This window comes from Poeciliopsis prolifica, unplaced genomic scaffold (genome assembly GCF_027474105.1).
Source record: "Poeciliopsis prolifica strain line A6 unplaced genomic scaffold, Auburn_PproV2 SCAFFOLD007, whole genome shotgun sequence".
Classification (NCBI taxonomy): Eukaryota; Metazoa; Chordata; class Actinopteri; order Cyprinodontiformes; family Poeciliidae; genus Poeciliopsis; species Poeciliopsis prolifica.
In genome coordinates this window covers 15708710-15726803 of record NW_026562382.1, presented here as the reverse complement: position 1 = coordinate 15726803, position 18094 = coordinate 15708710, and the positions used below count along the sequence as shown (strand labels likewise).

General features: G+C 37.2%; 2 protein-coding genes across 2 annotated transcripts in view; one reads left to right on the top strand and one right to left on the bottom strand.

Moving 5' to 3' along the window:
- The first annotated feature begins 1320 nt into the window (after positions 1-1320).
- On the top strand, positions 1321-5111 carry serp2 (stress-associated endoplasmic reticulum protein family member 2). The gene is made up of 3 exons (XM_055032078.1): positions 1321-1532; positions 3873-3945; positions 4673-5111. Exons 1-3 carry the CDS (start codon positions 1449-1451, stop codon positions 4711-4713), a joined length of 198 nt encoding a protein of 65 aa, XP_054888053.1. The 5' UTR covers positions 1321-1448; the 3' UTR covers positions 4714-5111.
- Positions 5112-6919: 1808 nt separating this feature from the next.
- Positions 6920-18094, bottom strand: part of LOC129361168 (TSC22 domain family protein 1-like) — a 28578-nt gene continuing 17403 nt past the window's right edge. Inside the window, exons 2-3 of the mRNA XM_055031904.1 lie at positions 11343-11394; positions 6920-8448 (exon numbers count right to left, since the gene is read on the bottom strand). Coding sequence (XP_054887879.1) covers positions 8173-8448; positions 11343-11394 — 328 coding nt within the window. The 3' untranslated portion in view covers positions 6920-8172. The remainder of the gene's footprint in view (positions 8449-11342; positions 11395-18094) is intronic.

Here is an 18094-nt window from a genome sequence, read left to right as displayed (position 1 = left end):
TCTGTTTGTAAAACAGTTCATGATGTTCCTGGTCCCTTGGGAGAGAAACTGGCCCACAGCATGACAGACCCTTCACCATGCTTACGAGTTTTTCACTGAAACGTTCAATCTTTGAACGTTTCAGAAAAATACAATTTTAGAAAAATAAAATAAAACAAAAAATACAGCATGAAATCCACATATTTACATTTGTGAATGTAGGGCAGAAAATTATTTTCCCATCTTCACTCCCAGCTCTCTTTTGCTCTTCTTTCAATAAAAACTGAAATTATTATTATTTTTTTTAAAAAGGGGAAGATGACATGTCATCTGTTGGAAAACATGAGCCAAATTTTTCTACATTTTAATGTTATTCAATTATTAACACAACCTTATGAAATATGGCAGATACCAAATTATGCTCCAAAACAAATAAAAATAGAACAAAAATATCCATATAAACATGATTTTTTAACATATGGAAATTTAATAGCAACTTTAAATTCTAAAAGACTTGTAAATTCAAACTATATTTTTGTAAAATGTACATCAAATAAATACACATTCGGAAGTAAAAGATAAAATTATATATTTAATTATATGACAGAATATTGTTACATTTTCAAGATTTGTTTGGTTTACTTAAACCAAATTCAAGAATATTTAGAATTAATTAAAAATATAACCTTAAAAACAGAAGTTGAATGTTAGAGTAATTTGAAACATCCAAGTTTCTTCAAACAGTTGTTGTAAATGTTAATGATTTTCAGCAGGATGATTTTGCTGTATATTGTCAGAGAAAATCTGAGGAAGTTAATAATAGGCATATTTTCTACTAATTTTTAAAAGCATTTCTTCCTAACTTTTATAAAACATTCAAAATTTTGATATCAAATTCGGTCTAGTTTGTATGCACAAACAATTTTAATTTGCTCTGCTGCGTTCACAGCACATATAAATATAATTTCATATGTGAATGTTAGGCCAAATAAATGGATTGATTATTAAATTACGCGTTAAAACAAGTAAGATGTGTTGATCGCGTGCAGCCCCGGGCTCATGCCCGCCAGGTGCAAAGCTAACCGTTGAAAAGCTGCTCGACGAAAAGCGGAGCTGTTCCTTTAAATGCCCTTCCGAATAACACGTTTCAATATATTATTACATTCACTTATTTTCAGTACTCTGGATGCCTCTTAACATAATAATACAAGGTCATTTTTCTCAACGTTTTACGGTTATAAGGAATTTCTTCGTGTTCTTGACGCGCTCTGGTTGTTTTGTTTAAAAAAAAAAAAAAAAAAACATCCATTCTGTGCTCTTATTTTGAAGGTTGACCCGCGAGTTTCTGGTCTCCTAGCAACTGAGCTGCGCTAACTTGACGCGGCGGTGCTGTGGTCAGCCTGCAGCATCAGAGGAAAATAACAGGCTAAACAGAGTGTAAGCCCCTGATTGTGTTCTTTCCCTGGAACATGGTGGCCAAACAGAGGATCCGGATGGCCAACGAGAAACACAGCAAGAACATCACGCAGAGAGGAAACGTGGCCAAGACGCTGGTGAGCCGTTAGTGACAGCCAGATGCCAACATGACATATTAGCCCAGACAGGGGACGTTCAGCCCGGCAGGAGGTGATAATCATGTGAATTACAGCAGATGAAGAGTTTTGTTTATTTCCGTTAATGGATTTAGACTGTTGCTGCTTGCTACAGGTATATTCTGTTGTAAAGCAGGGGCGGATCTAGGGTTCTGAGATACTGGGGGGCTTTAGCCCACGTCAGAAATCTATGGTGTCAATTTAAAGTCATTTCATAAGAAATTTATTTTATTGTGTGTAAAGATTCAGCAATCAGAATTTTGGACTTATACTGTTCCTAAATTTCTTTTGCAAACAAACAAAGGCAGGAGTATGATCACTTAAAAAAAAAATTATTTGATTAACAGCAAAAACCTTTTCTAAACAAAACAAAAATATTCTTACTTGCTTGTATGCTTTTTAGTGCTTAATTTCTTTTTTCATTCTTTCTGTTTTCTTTCCTTCATTCATTTATTCTTCCTTGTGTACTTTGTTCCTTCTTTCCTTATGTCCTTCATTGTGCCTTCCTTCTTTATTCCTTTTTTCCATTGTGTTTTCCTTCCTTCTTACCTTCATCCTTTTCTGATGTTTTTATGTCTTCTTTGGTTTCCTTCCTCCTTCCTTCCCTTCTACCCATGAATCTTTTTCTCTTCCCTCCTTTGTTTAACTATTTTTATTTTTCTGCGCCTCTCACCTTTTTTATCTGTTGCTACTATGAATAAATTCATCTGTAGTGATTAAATACAAATTTTTTTTATTTAAATTACAAACTCTTGGAGTTTCTGCTTCTCTGCTGTTGCATTAAAAATGTGACAAATAACTCATCTGATATCCTCCTTGTCTTCGTCTGTCCAGATCTCATGTTGTTCCATCTGTTAGACTCTTCATCTCCTCCTCTGCTCCTTTTACTCTCGCTCTTTTGAAACAAAATATAAAGAAATGAGAGTTGACTTGATTCAAATAATTTGCTGTGGGAAAGAACAAATGTCACGGATCATCTTGGAGCTTCTTTCAGTTGCATGTAAACCGGCATCTGAAGATGTTTTTGTTTTCCACCTACTCCCTCTCTTCCTCCAGCTTTGTTTACATCATCCCTGCCTGACTAAAGGCTTCCCCCACAAACACGCAACAAGCGCATGACCTCATGGTGACGCCGCTCCTTCGACCAACTCTGAGCCCACAGTGGGAAGGAAACTCAAACTCTGCATCAAGTCGGCACTTTTCTGTCCATAACAAGACGCTAGGGTTAGCTTGGTGCAGCCGCAGAGCATCGCTGGTTCTGAAAACAAGATAAGAGCAGATTAGCAACGCTAAAAAAAACTACTTTATACTGTTGTTATATTGAAATTATCAAATTTATTGAATGATTTGAAATCTGTAAGTGTGTCAAAAAAAGTAAAAACAAAAAACAGACTTTTTTTACAGCGTTGTACGCATCAAAGAGTCATCAAAGGCCGAGCCGGCCCCAATCGTCATGAGTTAACGCTCTACCCAAACCCAAGCCAGCATGATAGAAATGCTGTATAATGAATAATACAAACTAAATACTATTAAACTTGGAATAATAACTTCTAGTTGGTTCTCAATCAATACGTTGATCTCTTCCTGGGGTAGGCTGTATGGGAATGTAAGACATCAAACTTGTTAATTTGTTTGCTGTACATTTTGTGTTTGTCAGCCCATTTTACTTAGAAATAGTTAAAATATTATGTCGCATTTAAATACCAGTTTGCATTTCAAAACCCAAATCTAGTTTTTATTTTATCTATTTATTTATCTATTTTATCTAGTTTTTTGAACACTGAAAAAATGGTTGATTTAGTTTCCAAGGAGGTTATTTTTATTTCTTGAACAGGAACCAAATTTTCAAATTTTGTATTTTAGTAAAACATGTGGCAAAAAGTTTGAACATAAACTGTGGAGTCTATAGATAAAAATCAAAGTAACGGAGACTAAACCAATTTTAAAGAAACGCTTTTCCTTTGCAGAGGAATCAGTTTGATGATGTCATATATGTGTGAATACAGGTTAGCAGTTAACACCATGAAACCAAATATTTATTTTATTGATGTTAAATATTTGCAGAAAATATTCCCACCACAGAAACAGTGGTTTGATTTAAAACTGCAGAAGAGCTTAAACAAAATGAAAACAAAAATATTTAACCTTCATCATCATCTTTTTTTATCAAACTGATTCACTTTTACTTTGCAGCTTCATGCATTTGTTTTGTGTAAGTTGTGCTAATCTACACCGTGTGTGTGTGTGTGTGTGTGTGTGTGTGTGTGTGTGTGTGTGTGTGTGTGTGTGTGTTTCCCGTAGCGACCCCAAGAGGAGAAGTACCCCGTCGGCCCCTGGCTTCTCGCCCTCTTTGTATTCGTTGTTTGTGGATCAGGTAAACCCAGCAGGAGGGAAAAAATTATGCATTGGTTTAAATTTCTTTTTATAAATATAACAAAATCTGAAAACTGTGGCATGCATCTCTATTCAGCTCTACCAAGACGAAACAGCAAATTTTAAGACATTTTTACTCTTCATCGTAAAAGTAACTGAATTAATCAAAGTATAAAGAGCGCCAATGTTTTATTCTTGCTGCAAGTCTGGACTTTGACTGGGCCATTCTTTCACATGAATATTTGTTAACTTAAAATCGTTCTCTGGTAGCTCTGTATTTAGTTTAAAGTGTTCTGCAGCCACTAGAGCTGAGAGGCTGCAGGTTTTACTAACATTGTGACTCAACAATCAGGATGTTTTTGAAACGGCTCATTTTCTAAACACCAAAAAAACTTAACTTACTGCCAAAAATGCCTGGCTGTTTTTTTCAAACACATGGTCTGTTTTTAGAAACAATATAGACCTAAATGGAGGTATAAAAATGTGCAAAATGTGAATTTTGCATAATAGATTTTTAAAATTTCAATAGGCAACATTGAGGAAAAGGTGGAAAATTTCAAAGGTTCTCCTGAACAGAATGTAACTGCAGCTCTTAAGCTGACATTTAGTGTGTGGACCGTGTGGGAGTGTAAGAGTGACACATTTTCTTTTGGTGTTACTCTACAAACGTTGAGTTTCTAATGTTTTCTTGTGGAAACGTCCTGACTTGTGCGTCTCTGGGCTGTCAGCCATATTCCAGATCATCCAGAGTATCCGTATGGGGATGTGACACAGGGGGTGGGCCGCGACCCCCGACCCCCTCCCCGTGCCCTCAATGGGCCCGGTTAGCCATCGCCTGCACACTCGCGCCCTCATCCACCACAGAGCGACCTCTGACCCCCGATCAGCGTTTCCAGTGTTGCAGTCTGTGGTGCTGACAGCTTTTCTACGGACAGTCTAAAACCACGCCGGATGCAGAACGACTTTCATTCGTCGCTTGGCTCCTGTCTGTATGTGTGTGTGTGTGTGTGGGTGTGTGTGTGTGAGCTGGCGATGAATCCTGCTGACTATGTGCCATAACTGTTATTTTCTTCTATACTGTACGAATGAAGAATGTGGGTTTTTGGTGTGTTTTTTTGTTGTTTTTTCTTTGTTTTTCAAATAAATGTGAAGCAGTTGGAGCCATCACTGTTTTGTTCTGCAAACTGGGTCACATGTTGGTGAAAATGTGGTTAAAACTAAATATCAATAAGTCATTTATTTCACTGCAGACTGAAGCCAGAACATAAAAAAATGTATCGCAAGGTTTCTGCAGGTTTCACCAACTCAAACTTGAGGCTTTTTCAAAAGAAAACCCTTAAGGAAAATTTAAACGTGTATCATGACAGAAAAGTACTAAAGAAAATTGCATATTTTATTTACTAGAAGTCTTAAGATGTTTCTTTTTACCAGCATTTTTGGTTAACTTTCTTAATGTTTTCTATATTAATTTTTTCATTGTTTTGTTTTTAGACCTTTGTTGCACTTGAGATATCAATATATTAATGGCATTATAAATGAAATGTATTATGATTGTTAATATTACTAGTAGTGCAAAGCTTTTTCGCACATTATTAATGTTAAAAAAACAGAGTCTGGTAGTAATTAGTTACTCTAGATGTAAGTGAGCAAACCAGGCGATGTCTTCATGGTGATTGGTGCACCAGCATATTGTGGTTGATTTTTCCAATGGTTTGAAGGTAGGAGACGGGTAAGGAAGGAGAACTAAAGGTCTGCGGGGGTAGGAATGGCAGCTGGGAAGGAGAGTTGGTAGGAGGGCTGAAAGGAAGGTTGGTTTTGGAGTCCTACTTGCAGACCCTACTTCTGCAGGCTCCAAAGTGGTGCAGTTGGTAGGACTGTTCCCTTTCACCAAGAAGGTCCTGGGTTCAAATCCCATCATGGAGTGATTTTGCATGTTCTCTCCATCGTCCTCCAGCAGTCCAAGAGCTGTCAGATTGATTGGTCTATATCTTCTCTTTATGTGTGGGTGCATTGGTTGCCCTGCGACGGTCTGGCGAGCTCTCCAGGGTGACTCCACCTCTTGCCCGATGGAGAAAGGAACCAGCAGCCATCATGACCCCACTGGGGATTTACCAACATGTACGACTGATGGAGTCAAAAGTAGTTGAAGGATATCAATACATTTGAAAGTTTGAATGATGTTTGTAACTGAAAAGTAGTTGGCTGTGAAAAATCTTTTCAGCTGATTTTTTCTGAAATTATGGGATGTCCCATTTATTTCAACGGGGCCCAAGATGATGCAGGCATGAAGCTGAATATTTTATAAACTGTTGAGAATGTCAATACCAAAAGAGGTAGCAGCCATGTCCTGAATGAGCAGAATATGGTAAAAGTTGAATTGTTGAAATGGCACAAAGAGGAAGTAAAGTGATAAGTGTATGTAAAAATGTGGAGAAACTCGAGAAACTAATAATATATAGCAACAAAAATATGAGGAAAGCTCAGCGCTTTCTGCTCGACTTGGTGTAGGGCAGACCTATAGATTAATTTAGGATAAAATGATAAATATGACAGTAAAACTACTATTTGAACCAGGTGGAAAAACTGCCACTTGAGTCCTGGGTAGAAAATTTACAATCAAATGTTTTTCCATTTTAATTTATATATTCTTTGTAGTTTTGACTAAACGTTTGGTCTGAGTGCGTTGTTCTTTCAGCAAATTACCTTTCGTAAAGTGGTTATACTTAAAGCAATTGGCTTTTAACTACATTAGGTACAACTAATCATTTCTGCCTTAGTTATGAATGAAAATTTTTTCAACTTCACTTTTATTACCGTAACACCTTTCATGCATGAGCTGCAGAATAATACAAATCTCAACAAGAGCAACATGAAGTAGGTCAAAATATCTCAGACTTAATTTTTTAAGGTTTTCCAGCAGAAAACAAGTTTAATGGAACTCATCTTGTTGACCGAGACAAAGACAGCGACCAGGATTTACTCTTAAGCAGGTTTATTGAAAGTTGTGAAGTGCAGCTGTCAAGTGCAATTGTAGGTATTTTGTTATCTCATCCGGTCTTTGAAGAAACATGCACAGAACATGAGCATACAACTGATACACAGAATGAAAAACAATAACATCTTCAGAGCCTTATCCTTTTTTTTGTTTTCTTCCTAAGTTTGCTTTTTCAGATCCAAAAGAGTTTCACTGTCAAAAACAAAAGAAAAAATAAACCCCAAAAGGTGCAATACTTAACAAAAAGAGCAATGAGAAATGGTGTACAGTCAGAGTTAACGTTGCAGTAAAAGAGTTGGACAACATTGTTGGTTGTTGCCAGTTAAATAACCTAACCCTCCTTCCAAAGTCCAGAAATTACAGCATTAAAGATGGCTGACACAGACTCCTCTGCATCAATCTGCGTGACCTAGATAGCATCTGTTCTTCCTTCCTCTTCCTCCTTTTTTACATCCTACTTACACTATACAGAAATGTACATCTGCCCTTTGAACTTTCACCCAATAAAAAGAAAAATGCAGCTTAGCCCAAAGTGTCGATGGAGGCTGAAGAAGCAACATGCCGGCAACAGTGAGCTTCATCGAGGGCAAAATGACGAGCCTGAAAGGGAAATACTGAAAATAGATTTATCATCATCATCATCTTCATCGTAAGAAACCAGGTTTTTGTTCAACCCACAGTTTGAGTAACATCATCAATGCTGCAGAGTGTTGAAAATAACCTCCTCCCCCATTCCAGATGGGGACTTTGACGTGATATTAATAATAATAATGGCTCACAATCTTTTTCTGTCACTGAGAAGAACTTCTTCATCTCTCTCAGGATCTTGCCTCAGTAAAGAACCGCTTTTTATTTACATCATTCAGCAAAACAATGACAACCAGAACCACCAGAACCTCCTGCTGCTGTCAGCGTCAAACCCAGATACAGGCACAGTGATCTCATTTTAATGAAAGCGTAACGTCGTCACTGACTGTTTCTTCATGGTAGCACATTCTTGTTGATGACCGAGGGCTATTTGGCAAACGTGTGATGATTCCTGGCCACCTCACACCCACAGCATAGGAAGATTGTCCACTGCGCTCGCTCACTCGCTCGTCCCGCTGGCTGCATCCTTCAGAGATAAATATGTGCAAATTCTCATCTTGACAGCGTTGACCTCCAGCTGAGGAAGGCAAACTGCGGCGCCGCGGCCACTAAAACGTGAGAGGTCGCTCAGTTTGTGTCATCTGGCTACGCCGAGGGGCCGGCGCTGTGCGAGGCAGGCTGGGCCAGGCCGGGGGCGGCAGCGCTGGGCGGTCCAGAGGGTGCGGTGGTCTGCGGGGCGGGCGGCGAGCCGGTCTGGACCTGGGCCTGGAACTGGGCCATCTGCTCCGGGCTGGCCAACGTCTTCAGCAGCGTGTTCTCCTGCTCCAGCTGCGAGTTTCGCTCAATCAGCTCCTTGATCTGCTCCTTCAGGACCTCCACCTCCTCGCGCACGGCGTACATCAGGTGGCTCTTTACCAGGTCCTGCAGACACACACACGGTTAGTGGCCGATTTTAGACGTCTGCTGAGGCAGATGAGATGAGATCGTCTTCACATGAAAGTATCAGCCGATCACTGAACTCCAAAAGTTAATACAGTAGTAATCATGACAAAGTTGGTTTAAAGGGTTGGAAACACAATGAAATGGTCAGATTTCTCATAAAAATCAAGAAATTTATGAACAACAACAAAAAAAAAACTATCTTCAGGCATCTTAATTAAAGAGATATTGTCGGCAGCGATGGCTATTGGCGGCAAAGAGCTTTTGTAGCAGTTTGTATTGTAGTGAATTTTAAAGAAGTTTAATTAAATTCTGCACACTAACAACTCCAGCAAATAGAAGTCATTTTAGTCACTCAACTTACTGAAGTTTTATATTTATATAACGTTATTGTGAAAGGATGCTAAATATTTAATTTTACTAATAATATTTTAAGAGTTTGTTGATGGGTAATTTATTAGTGCATTCAGCAATAACCAGCCTTTGAGAACGTTCATGATGTTGATTTTAACATTTATTAGGAAGATTATCATCATGAGATTAAGGCTGGAATGATTAATCTGATTAATCATGATGACATAATCGTCAACTAATTTAGTAATCGATCATTAACTGGAGTACAGACTCAGGTCACTTGCTGAACTAGCATAATCAGATCAGTAATTGTTCAAAGAATATAAAAAATAAAAAACTTGTCAATATGTTCTTCCAGAAACTCTTCAAGCAGCCAAGTTTTAGTTTTATCTGGTTCAAATATTAACCCTTTCATGCATGAATTATGGTCTTTGTGTCAGGATTTTTTCCCAATTTTTTTTTATTTTCTTAAGGCATAAAAAAAAGGTAGGAAAAAAAAAAGATTTTTTTTTAGGTCATCAATTGTAATTTTCTCCAAATACAAAGCTGTCATCTGAAAAATACATAAGGAGTATTGTATCATTTCTTTAAGGGTTATTTGATGTCACAATATTTTTTTGACCTGCAACAGTCGTCTTCAGTAGAAGGAGAGACGGGTTGGTTGGTAAGCAATGTGGTCTGTCGGCCATATTGGATTTAACAAAAATAATTTCTTGCATTTGCCCGTAGTTGATAGTATATTTTATTATGCATTAGTGTCCACTTCAGTGGTCTCTGTGTATTTATGACATAAAAATCCACAAGAAGCACAATAAAATGGCTTTTAGACAGCTGTCCACAGTAGTGACCACTATGCATGAAAGGGTTAAAAAATATCCTATCAATCATGTTTTGATCCAATTATTGGAAGTAATTTTAGCTGCAGATTCAATCTCTGCTCCAAATGATCAAGTTTTCAGTAAAAGAATGCTGCGTGGTTGCATTTTAGGCAATAAAATGTTTATGTTCATATTTAAAAAAGAAATTAGTTTTACATGTGTATAGTTTACTGCATGTTTAATATTGTATAAAAAAGACTTAAGTAGTTAAATTTAAAGAATCTGCAGAATGTGTAAATTGTATTTATCTGAACCAAAACAAAAATATATATTTTTCCTCTCAAAAAGATCAGGAAGGCTGTTAATCACTGGTTAAATCCCTAAATTAATTGGTAAGTTAGATAACAACTGCACAGTTTCTTAGAGTTTAAAGTTAAAAATTACCAATCATAATTAAGAACACTAAATGGGACATAAGAATCTATGACTGTGGCTTCAAGTAGTAGATATACAAAATATTGTTTTTATATCAACACATCATTTCATTGGTTTTTGCACTACAGGAAGTTGTGAAGGAATCGCCATCATCATCATCATGGTTTTCTAAATCTGAGCTTTTCTTCATTAGTTGCACTTCTGCAGTGAAAGCGTTTCTGAAACAGTGGAGCTCCTGTCAGCTCTGGACAAACGTGTTTCAGTGAACTGAGGTGAAAACACAACACCAGGTGTGTTTTTGTCCTGCATAACAATATTGTAATGTATCCACCTGCTTTAGAAATGTTTATATAAGGGTGATGATGTGGCAGCAGCAACAGTAAATAAGTGAACAATATGATGGCACTGAAAAAAAAAGGTATTTTAAACTAAAATATTAACACAAATCAACCTAAATTAAACAGATATGCTTTAAAACACAGTTCTTAATTTCTAAAAACTCATATTTAATATGTGTTTAACAGAGGATAATGTGAATGCTGCAGCTTTTGTTTTTGACCCGATTCTAAAATGGTTAATTTCCCAAAACAAACTGTATATCAAAGAAAAAAAGCAAAAACTGGAATGAATTGGACTGGATATAGATGTTGTGAATATGGTTAATATGTATAAAAAATAAACCTTGAAACATTAATGTTAGTCTAGTAACATATAGATATTCACTTAACTTTGTCTTTTTTTTATATTTAGCTTTGTCAATCTAAAAAGTATATTTAAAATAGATTTTTCAAAAATCACTGATAAGGTGAAAAAGATGCGAATATCTGATCATTTGTTGTTTTTATTTAATTTGATATAATCTATAAATAATAATAAAATCAGAAAAACGGAAAAATGAGGAAGACATCCCTTGGCTGCCAACTCTAACTCCACCCACATGTCGGTGCATTCAGCCAATCAGAAGGCGAGATATTTATACCAAGGCGTGAGAGCCTTCCAGTTTGCCTAGCAACAGCCCTGACAGCGGAGATGGCGAAACAGAAAACAAACTGCAATTTCGCTTTACAGAACATTTTAAAAATGATTATCTTACATTTCATTAATTAATAGCAATAATGAAACAACGCTACATTGACACATTGAGACGGAATAAGAATACATAGTTTTTTTTCGTTGTTGAAATTACAATTGGATTCAGTTATTGTTTGTAACAGAAGATTGAATTTAATTTCACATGGTTGAACAGACGTGAGATGGAGGAAAACTCACCATTGCTTGTTCAATCTTGTTGTCGATGGCCACCACACTGGCTCCGGACGAGCTGCAAGAAAAGAGAGAAAAAGGAGAAATGAATACAGCAGCTTCATAAATGCAGCCGCGCTGCAGAGAGGAATAAAAAGACGGGAGACGCGCTGCTTTTCTCCTCCGCTGTAAGAATGTGGGTCGGGACCAGGAAGCGTCTGGAAATTTCTGTGAATCCGCCGTCCTGTGCAGGCTGGGTTTTTACCTGCTGTCGAGCTTCAGCTGAGAGCTGTCTGCGCTCAGCAGCGACGACAGAAACGAGATGGAGAAATTTCTCAGCTGGCAAACGCCTAAATCCATCGCCACGGTGTAGCACGACGCGTTCATCCTGCTGCGGGTGTGCAAACTAAAACAGCCCGGAGTCCAGCCGCCGCCTCGGACCGGCAAAACCACTCCTAGCGGCCCGGTAGAGAAGCTAGAAGTCCCTCACAGCCTGAGCCCCGCAGCGGTACGGATGCAGTCCAAGGTCAGCTCATCTCGGCGGCACACAAAAGGACTGCGGATCTCCACGATCCCGCATAATTTATCCCGCGACAGAGCGGGGAGCTGGCTGCGGATTGGAGGAGGCGGAGGCTGTTTTGAATAATTCATGCGGGGATGCCCCACCTGCTCGCTCACGACGGCTCTGCGTGAAAACTCCTGCAGAGGAGGAGGAACTACCTTCAGCAGTCAGGAACTGGACCGGGACAAAACTGCTGCAAGGACAGCAATCACTCTGTCATCCCGGGTCAGGACGGGTTAGGACTCGGTGGTGCTTCATAGTCCAGGATTTTTAAAACGTACCTCTGTTAGCAGGGCCGGATTTACAAAACTGGGCCCCTGGGCTGGAAACCGTTTTGGCCCCCAATTCACTAAAACATTATTTTGCAGTGGTATTATCCAGACATCAACACTGGTCCAAATTTTTATGTTTGTGCATCCCTAACATTTACTTTGCTGTAGTTTAGAAAATTAACCTGACAGTAATGGCTCAAATGAAGCAGAACTTTTATTCAATTTAATAATGAAGCAGCAGGCTCACAAATACACTTCTAAACATATCTATATTCCTGTTTTTAGTTTATATATTTATCTTTAACCACTTTAATAGATTAACTCTCACTTTAATTGGTCAACTCTTCAGCCATTTATAGCTTTTGTGTCCATGTCAGCAATGGGATTTGGCGCCTTTGTCACACACAAAAAAGAAATATGTATATATACCTCCGAAACACGTTTATTGCAACCAGGATGGTAAGAAATTTATTTTCTGGTTCGTCTGTAAAGCTACACTGAGCGTCAGCTACAGCAGCCCACTCTGAACCAGACAGCAGCCATGTGGCGAAAGGCGGCCACACTCCAGGCATTGCGTCTGTCAATTTAGGAATGCTTATTTGTTCCCCAAAAACCAATAAAAATCCGGACATTTCCATAACTCAATGAAATCCGAACTTGAAAACCCGATACTATGCTGCTAGCACTTAACTTTCACCAACAACTCGTAGGCGGAAGTGAGAATATTAAGCAGCACAATCACTAAATAGTAAAACATATTTTAACGAAGCTTCGAGGCAGAGAATTTGCCTCAAGGAATTTCAATAATCAAATCAGTTGAGGAGTCATTGCAGACTTAAGATATTTGTACAAGTTCCAAAGGATTAAAGTTGTTCATGAATATCAAGAAATATTCATAAAAATTGCCAGAAAAGGACAGAAATATCTGAAGGGGGGGGGAAAATGCTCATTCTCAAGATCCTAGTTTTTGATGTTGTCATGGAGCAAAATTTGAGTTAATTTCATAGAGATTAGAACAAAAATGAAATAACTGGCCATGACACTTTTATAAGGAACAAATTACTTATTACTTGGACAAAAAAAGGCTAGTAGCTTTAAAAAAAGTCTATCAGCTCTAAATGAATTTAGTACAAACACAGATTAGCTTGACCAAAGGCCGAGACCAAAAGCAGACCTTTACAGTATGCAAATATTTCTATATCTGCCACCTCTCACCAGGAACGTTAGCTGGAGAGGCACCATCACCTCCCGACCCCACGAGGGTCAAGGGTGTTAGAAAATGGATGGATGGAAATATTTCTATATCAAACATTTAGTGCTGGAATAGTAATATTTTTACATCTCATAGAACTTTACCACTCTTATTGCAGATTATTGTTTAAATTATGCAAACATGCAGATTGTTTAGGGGTAAAAATATATAATTATCGTAAACTTTAAAAACCTTTAGCTTTAGCCTCCAGAACCAAAAAATCTGGATTCTGTTATGTATTGGAGATAAAATATAAATTTATAACCTTTCAGACACTTTACATTAAAAATCCTAAATGATCCCTCTTGTGTTTTGGAAGATTTTTAGAAGTGATCTGGACAAAACTCTTCATTACTACATGTAAAAGTTGATTGTTTTGCAAAACTTAACATATGTGAACAGATTTGTAATCCTGTTTCACACAACAGGAAAAAATGGGAAAATAACAGTTTTACAAAGAGGAAGAAGAAGAAATGGAGCAATTCAATGTATATACATACACTGCCCCTCTGTGGCCAATTTTGGTACTTCATATGATGCTTTACTCTTTAATGGCTGAAAACAATTCTAAATACAATATTTGCATAAAATACAAGGAAACATTACAAAAAATGAATGGGAAACTCAAATATTATGCTATCCTCTTTTCTCCAGGTGGAATAATTTTCTTTAAGGAGGATTCAATGTGGTCAAACTGACTCAAATAACACACCCTAAAAGTGAACTCAGCTTCACAGATGGGAGGATTTTGGTGAAAAATTATCAGCTCAAATTTCGACCTCAGAAATTCACTCCATCTCAAAAGAAACAGTCATGCTCCTACGCAGAAGATCCTTTTTAAGGGTTTCATACTGAACTGAAACCCTTAAAACTGCTGATATTTGATCATCTTCATATTTAGACAATTCAAAGTAAATTTCCCACAGAGGTCACTCTAAAGGTCACGAGTAGCACTGATGTAGAATCTGTCAGATTCACACTTAAAAAACCCCTACAGTTAGTTAAATACGAAACAACTTCCAGAACTTTTGGAGGATGCTGCTTAAAAAGTTGAAACTATATGAACTCTGGTATAATTTCTCTGAAATGTCTATAAACAAATGATAATTTTGCACATTTACTCTTTATAGTAATTACTGCATTACTTCATAATCAGACATTAAAAAAACAAAAGTGCAACATTTCACGTCCTGTTTGTGACCCTAAATAGTAATATTTTCCTTTTTTTGTTGCAAATATCATTGTGAGATGTTCTGTAGGATGAGCTTAAATTATGTATAAACACTTCATGTTAACTTGAATGACTAAATTAGTAGTTTCTCTCTATATGTAATTCTTTACAAACATCAAATTACTTTATTGATACAAAAGGGAAATGAAATGACATTTGTTCAACAAAATCAATCATTTGTGCAATCACTTACTGTTTTTACTCATTTTTTTAAATAACATTTTGCACATCTGTTTTTCTGCACTGTATTGAAAATAGTCTTTCAATGTTTAATTCACATGCAGATTGCGTAAGTTCTCTGTTGTACATTCCTTTGATTGAGAGTCTCGTATCCATTTCTAAAAACTGCTCCGTATTTTCTGTTAGATTGTTCATCTTATTTCGTTACATGTTTTCAACATTTTAAGAACTTTTTGTGTGAAACTTTATATATTTTGCTGCTGTTTTGAGAAAGTACTTGAAAATGTTATTTGCATTTTAAATATTTATTAAAATCCTGTTTGGAGAGTTTATATGCAGCGATTTCAACATCAGGGTTTCCCCCATGTATTATAAGCCTGGCGGGACACCAGGCTTTACTTGTGGCCCCACCAGGCTAAGCATTACTTATTTTTTTTAAAGTCTTTTTTAAATGTTTGCATTTGTTCAGACTTTATAGTTGGTGTTCAGGCATCAATCTTCCAAACTTTTAATAACATAATTATCAAGTGATATTTTCAAATTTTATGTCAACTTTAAACATTCAACTCAAAAACATGACGGGTCGCAGGATGAATGACTAGCCTGGCATCCAACCACCAGGCTTAGTAAGTTCTTTGGGAGAAATCTTGAACATTTAAGCTTAAAAAAATTTAACTTTGAAAAATATACCACAATAGCAGTAATTGTAGGGTGAAACAATGTAAAAAAAAAAAATACAAAAATCAACATTGCAACGTCCTGGAGGGACTCACTGAGGGTGTGGTGGTAGGAAAAGAAACTTTTACTTTAAAAAGTGAGTCTGACTTATGCTGCACAGCCATAAAGTCGGCTTCAAAGAGATTCTCTGCTCTCTTCTGATCCTCAAACACCTCAGGACTCTGTACCAGGAGTCCAGACGCTTAAATAAGGAACACTAAGCCGCCATGATCTCTTCCGGTTTGGTCTTTGACTGGAAGGCGGTTTAGCCACTTATCCACACCCAAATAGCCTGCACACCTGAAGCTCTTAAACGAGTCAACTCTAAGAATAGATCTGAAAATTGGATGTTTTTCAAAACACGTTTGTTCAGATCGTTAAACATTCTTTCAACTCTTTTCTCCCAAACCAGACTGAAATAGCTGAGACTATGATGGGGAAAATTACACAACTTTTTCCATCATTCCTCATCGCTAATAAAATCCACTCTGTGGGTTTGCACTGGTGTTTTAAACTGGTGGAAGATGTTACTAGTGAACGCATCACACCTGAAATATTAAATCCTGGCAAAGATTGCATCCAAACATTTCTCTGACAATGCGATTTGCACACACTGATATTCTGCAGCTCTAGATCTAAATCACTGGATAATGACGTTTTACTGGCAGTGACAAAGTAAACTACATCACTTACACAGAGAGGGAGATATGGACTTAAAGTTTAAGCACTATATTCTGTGACAAGGATAAAAATAATGAAAATAACCATGTATTACTTCTTTTTAGGGTGGATGTGACCTTTTTGTCACAGCAATTATAGCAACACAAACACAAATACTGCTCTTGAAAAACATTTACCTTTTTTACAACGATTCTTTAGGACAACAGTAAAATAAAAAAAGTTAGTTTTGTATCACTAAACTGTAAACAGCAACATTTTAAAATTATTGGTATTTACAGATGCTTTCATTGAATAAACAGTTTTGGATTTTTTTAAGCATTAATTGGAATTTAACATAATAAATCTATATACTTTTAAGAAGTTTTTTGTGGTAAATGATACCCATCAATACTTAGATAATAAAACAAACTTATGCAGAAGAATATCATAAAAAAACTAACTCAGAGTAAAAAGTACAGTAATATGTTCCATGCAATGCCACTGATGTGAAACTTTGACATGTATATTATTGTGATTAATCATGATTAACTGATTATTGAAATAGTGGTCAACTAACTTAGTAATTGATTAATAGCTAAGAGGCGTATACAGATTAAGGAAAAAAACATTCAGAATAATAACTGAGCCAAAACTTTACAAAATTTAGATACATTTTGCATTTATGATAAAAATGACCTTTGTCTGTAAATATGTTTTACCCAAAAATCCTCAAATGGCAGATTTAGCTTAACCTGGTTCAGTTTCACTTGATAAAAGCTCTATTGTAGCATTCTGGGCAATAAAATATCTATTTTATAATTTTTAAAAAGAAAATATTACTTATTTGCTTCTTTCGAGATATTTCCGATATTGCATTATAAAAATGCTTAAGAGGTTGATAACGGATACATTAATCAATTAGCTGCAGCTACTGTAGTAACGTTATTTCTTCATTTTGGTTTATTGTGTCAGGTTATTTCAGCTACATCAAGGAGGAAAATTAGTTTTTTATAATGTTTATCTCAGTTTAACACCACATTAGTCAGTCTTGTGTTTGGAGATGAGAAAATTGGAGGTAAAAAAAGGAAAAAAAGAGTTCAATAATGTTTAAAATGAACAAAAACAAAAAGTAAAATCTGGTCATCACCAAGAGCTGGAAAGGATTTGTTGATGCCAAAAACACGCATTAAGGATTTGTTTTACTCAATCCCACCCACTTTCTTTATGTGTGATTCAAAGTTCAGAGATTAATTGGATGTTTAAAGGCTGAACAGAGAGGAAACCACAAAGCCAGCTGCAGCAGCAGCTACTGCAGCGTCTGACCCCTGACCTGCCTCTGCTTTACCTTTTGAGATGCTCCTCCAGCTCCCAGAACAAAAGCTTCACTGCCATCTCGTCATGGCCCTGCAGCCGGATTCCCTGCACCCTCATTGAAACGTCTCGCAGCGGGAACATATGGATCCCCTGCATGGAAACAAGCAAACCCCTCGAACGAAGCGGCTCAGTTCGGCCGGAGAAACAGGTCACGGCAGCGCACGCATAAGCCGGCGGAGCCGCTTCCTGATTCAAACGAGCGATTCTGATGATCCGGTAAACCTGCCTCTCATCTTTCCCTCTGTGCCTGCTGAGTGGAGTGAATTAAGTGATGCTGCTGTGGAGGAGGTGACGCGTGGTCACGTGATGCGAAGAGTTACGTAAACCTTCAACCCAGATTAGCGTTTGGGCTGGTGATTTCCCTGCTGTGGAACCAAGAACCTATTAGACGGAGATGTTCTGTGAGTAAACAGAAACACATCTGCAACTTTTATTCTATGCTGGTAGGAGTTCATCCTTCACAAAGTCTCAAATAATTTGGGCAAAGTCTCTGCAGGACAGGAAGGCCCAAAGCAACAGTTTAGTTTTAAA

Coding starts and splice junctions, on each gene's coding strand:
- serp2 (XM_055032078.1), top strand. CDS start 1,449: ATGGTGGCCAAACAGAGGATCCGGATGGCCAACGAGAAACACAGCAAG. Junction 1,533..3,872: donor GAAACGTGGCCAAGACGCTG/GTGAGCCGTTAG, acceptor TGTTTCCCGTAG/CGACCCCAAGAGGAGAAGTA. Junction 3,946..4,672: donor ATTCGTTGTTTGTGGATCAG/GTAAACCCAGCA, acceptor CTGGGCTGTCAG/CCATATTCCAGATCATCCAG.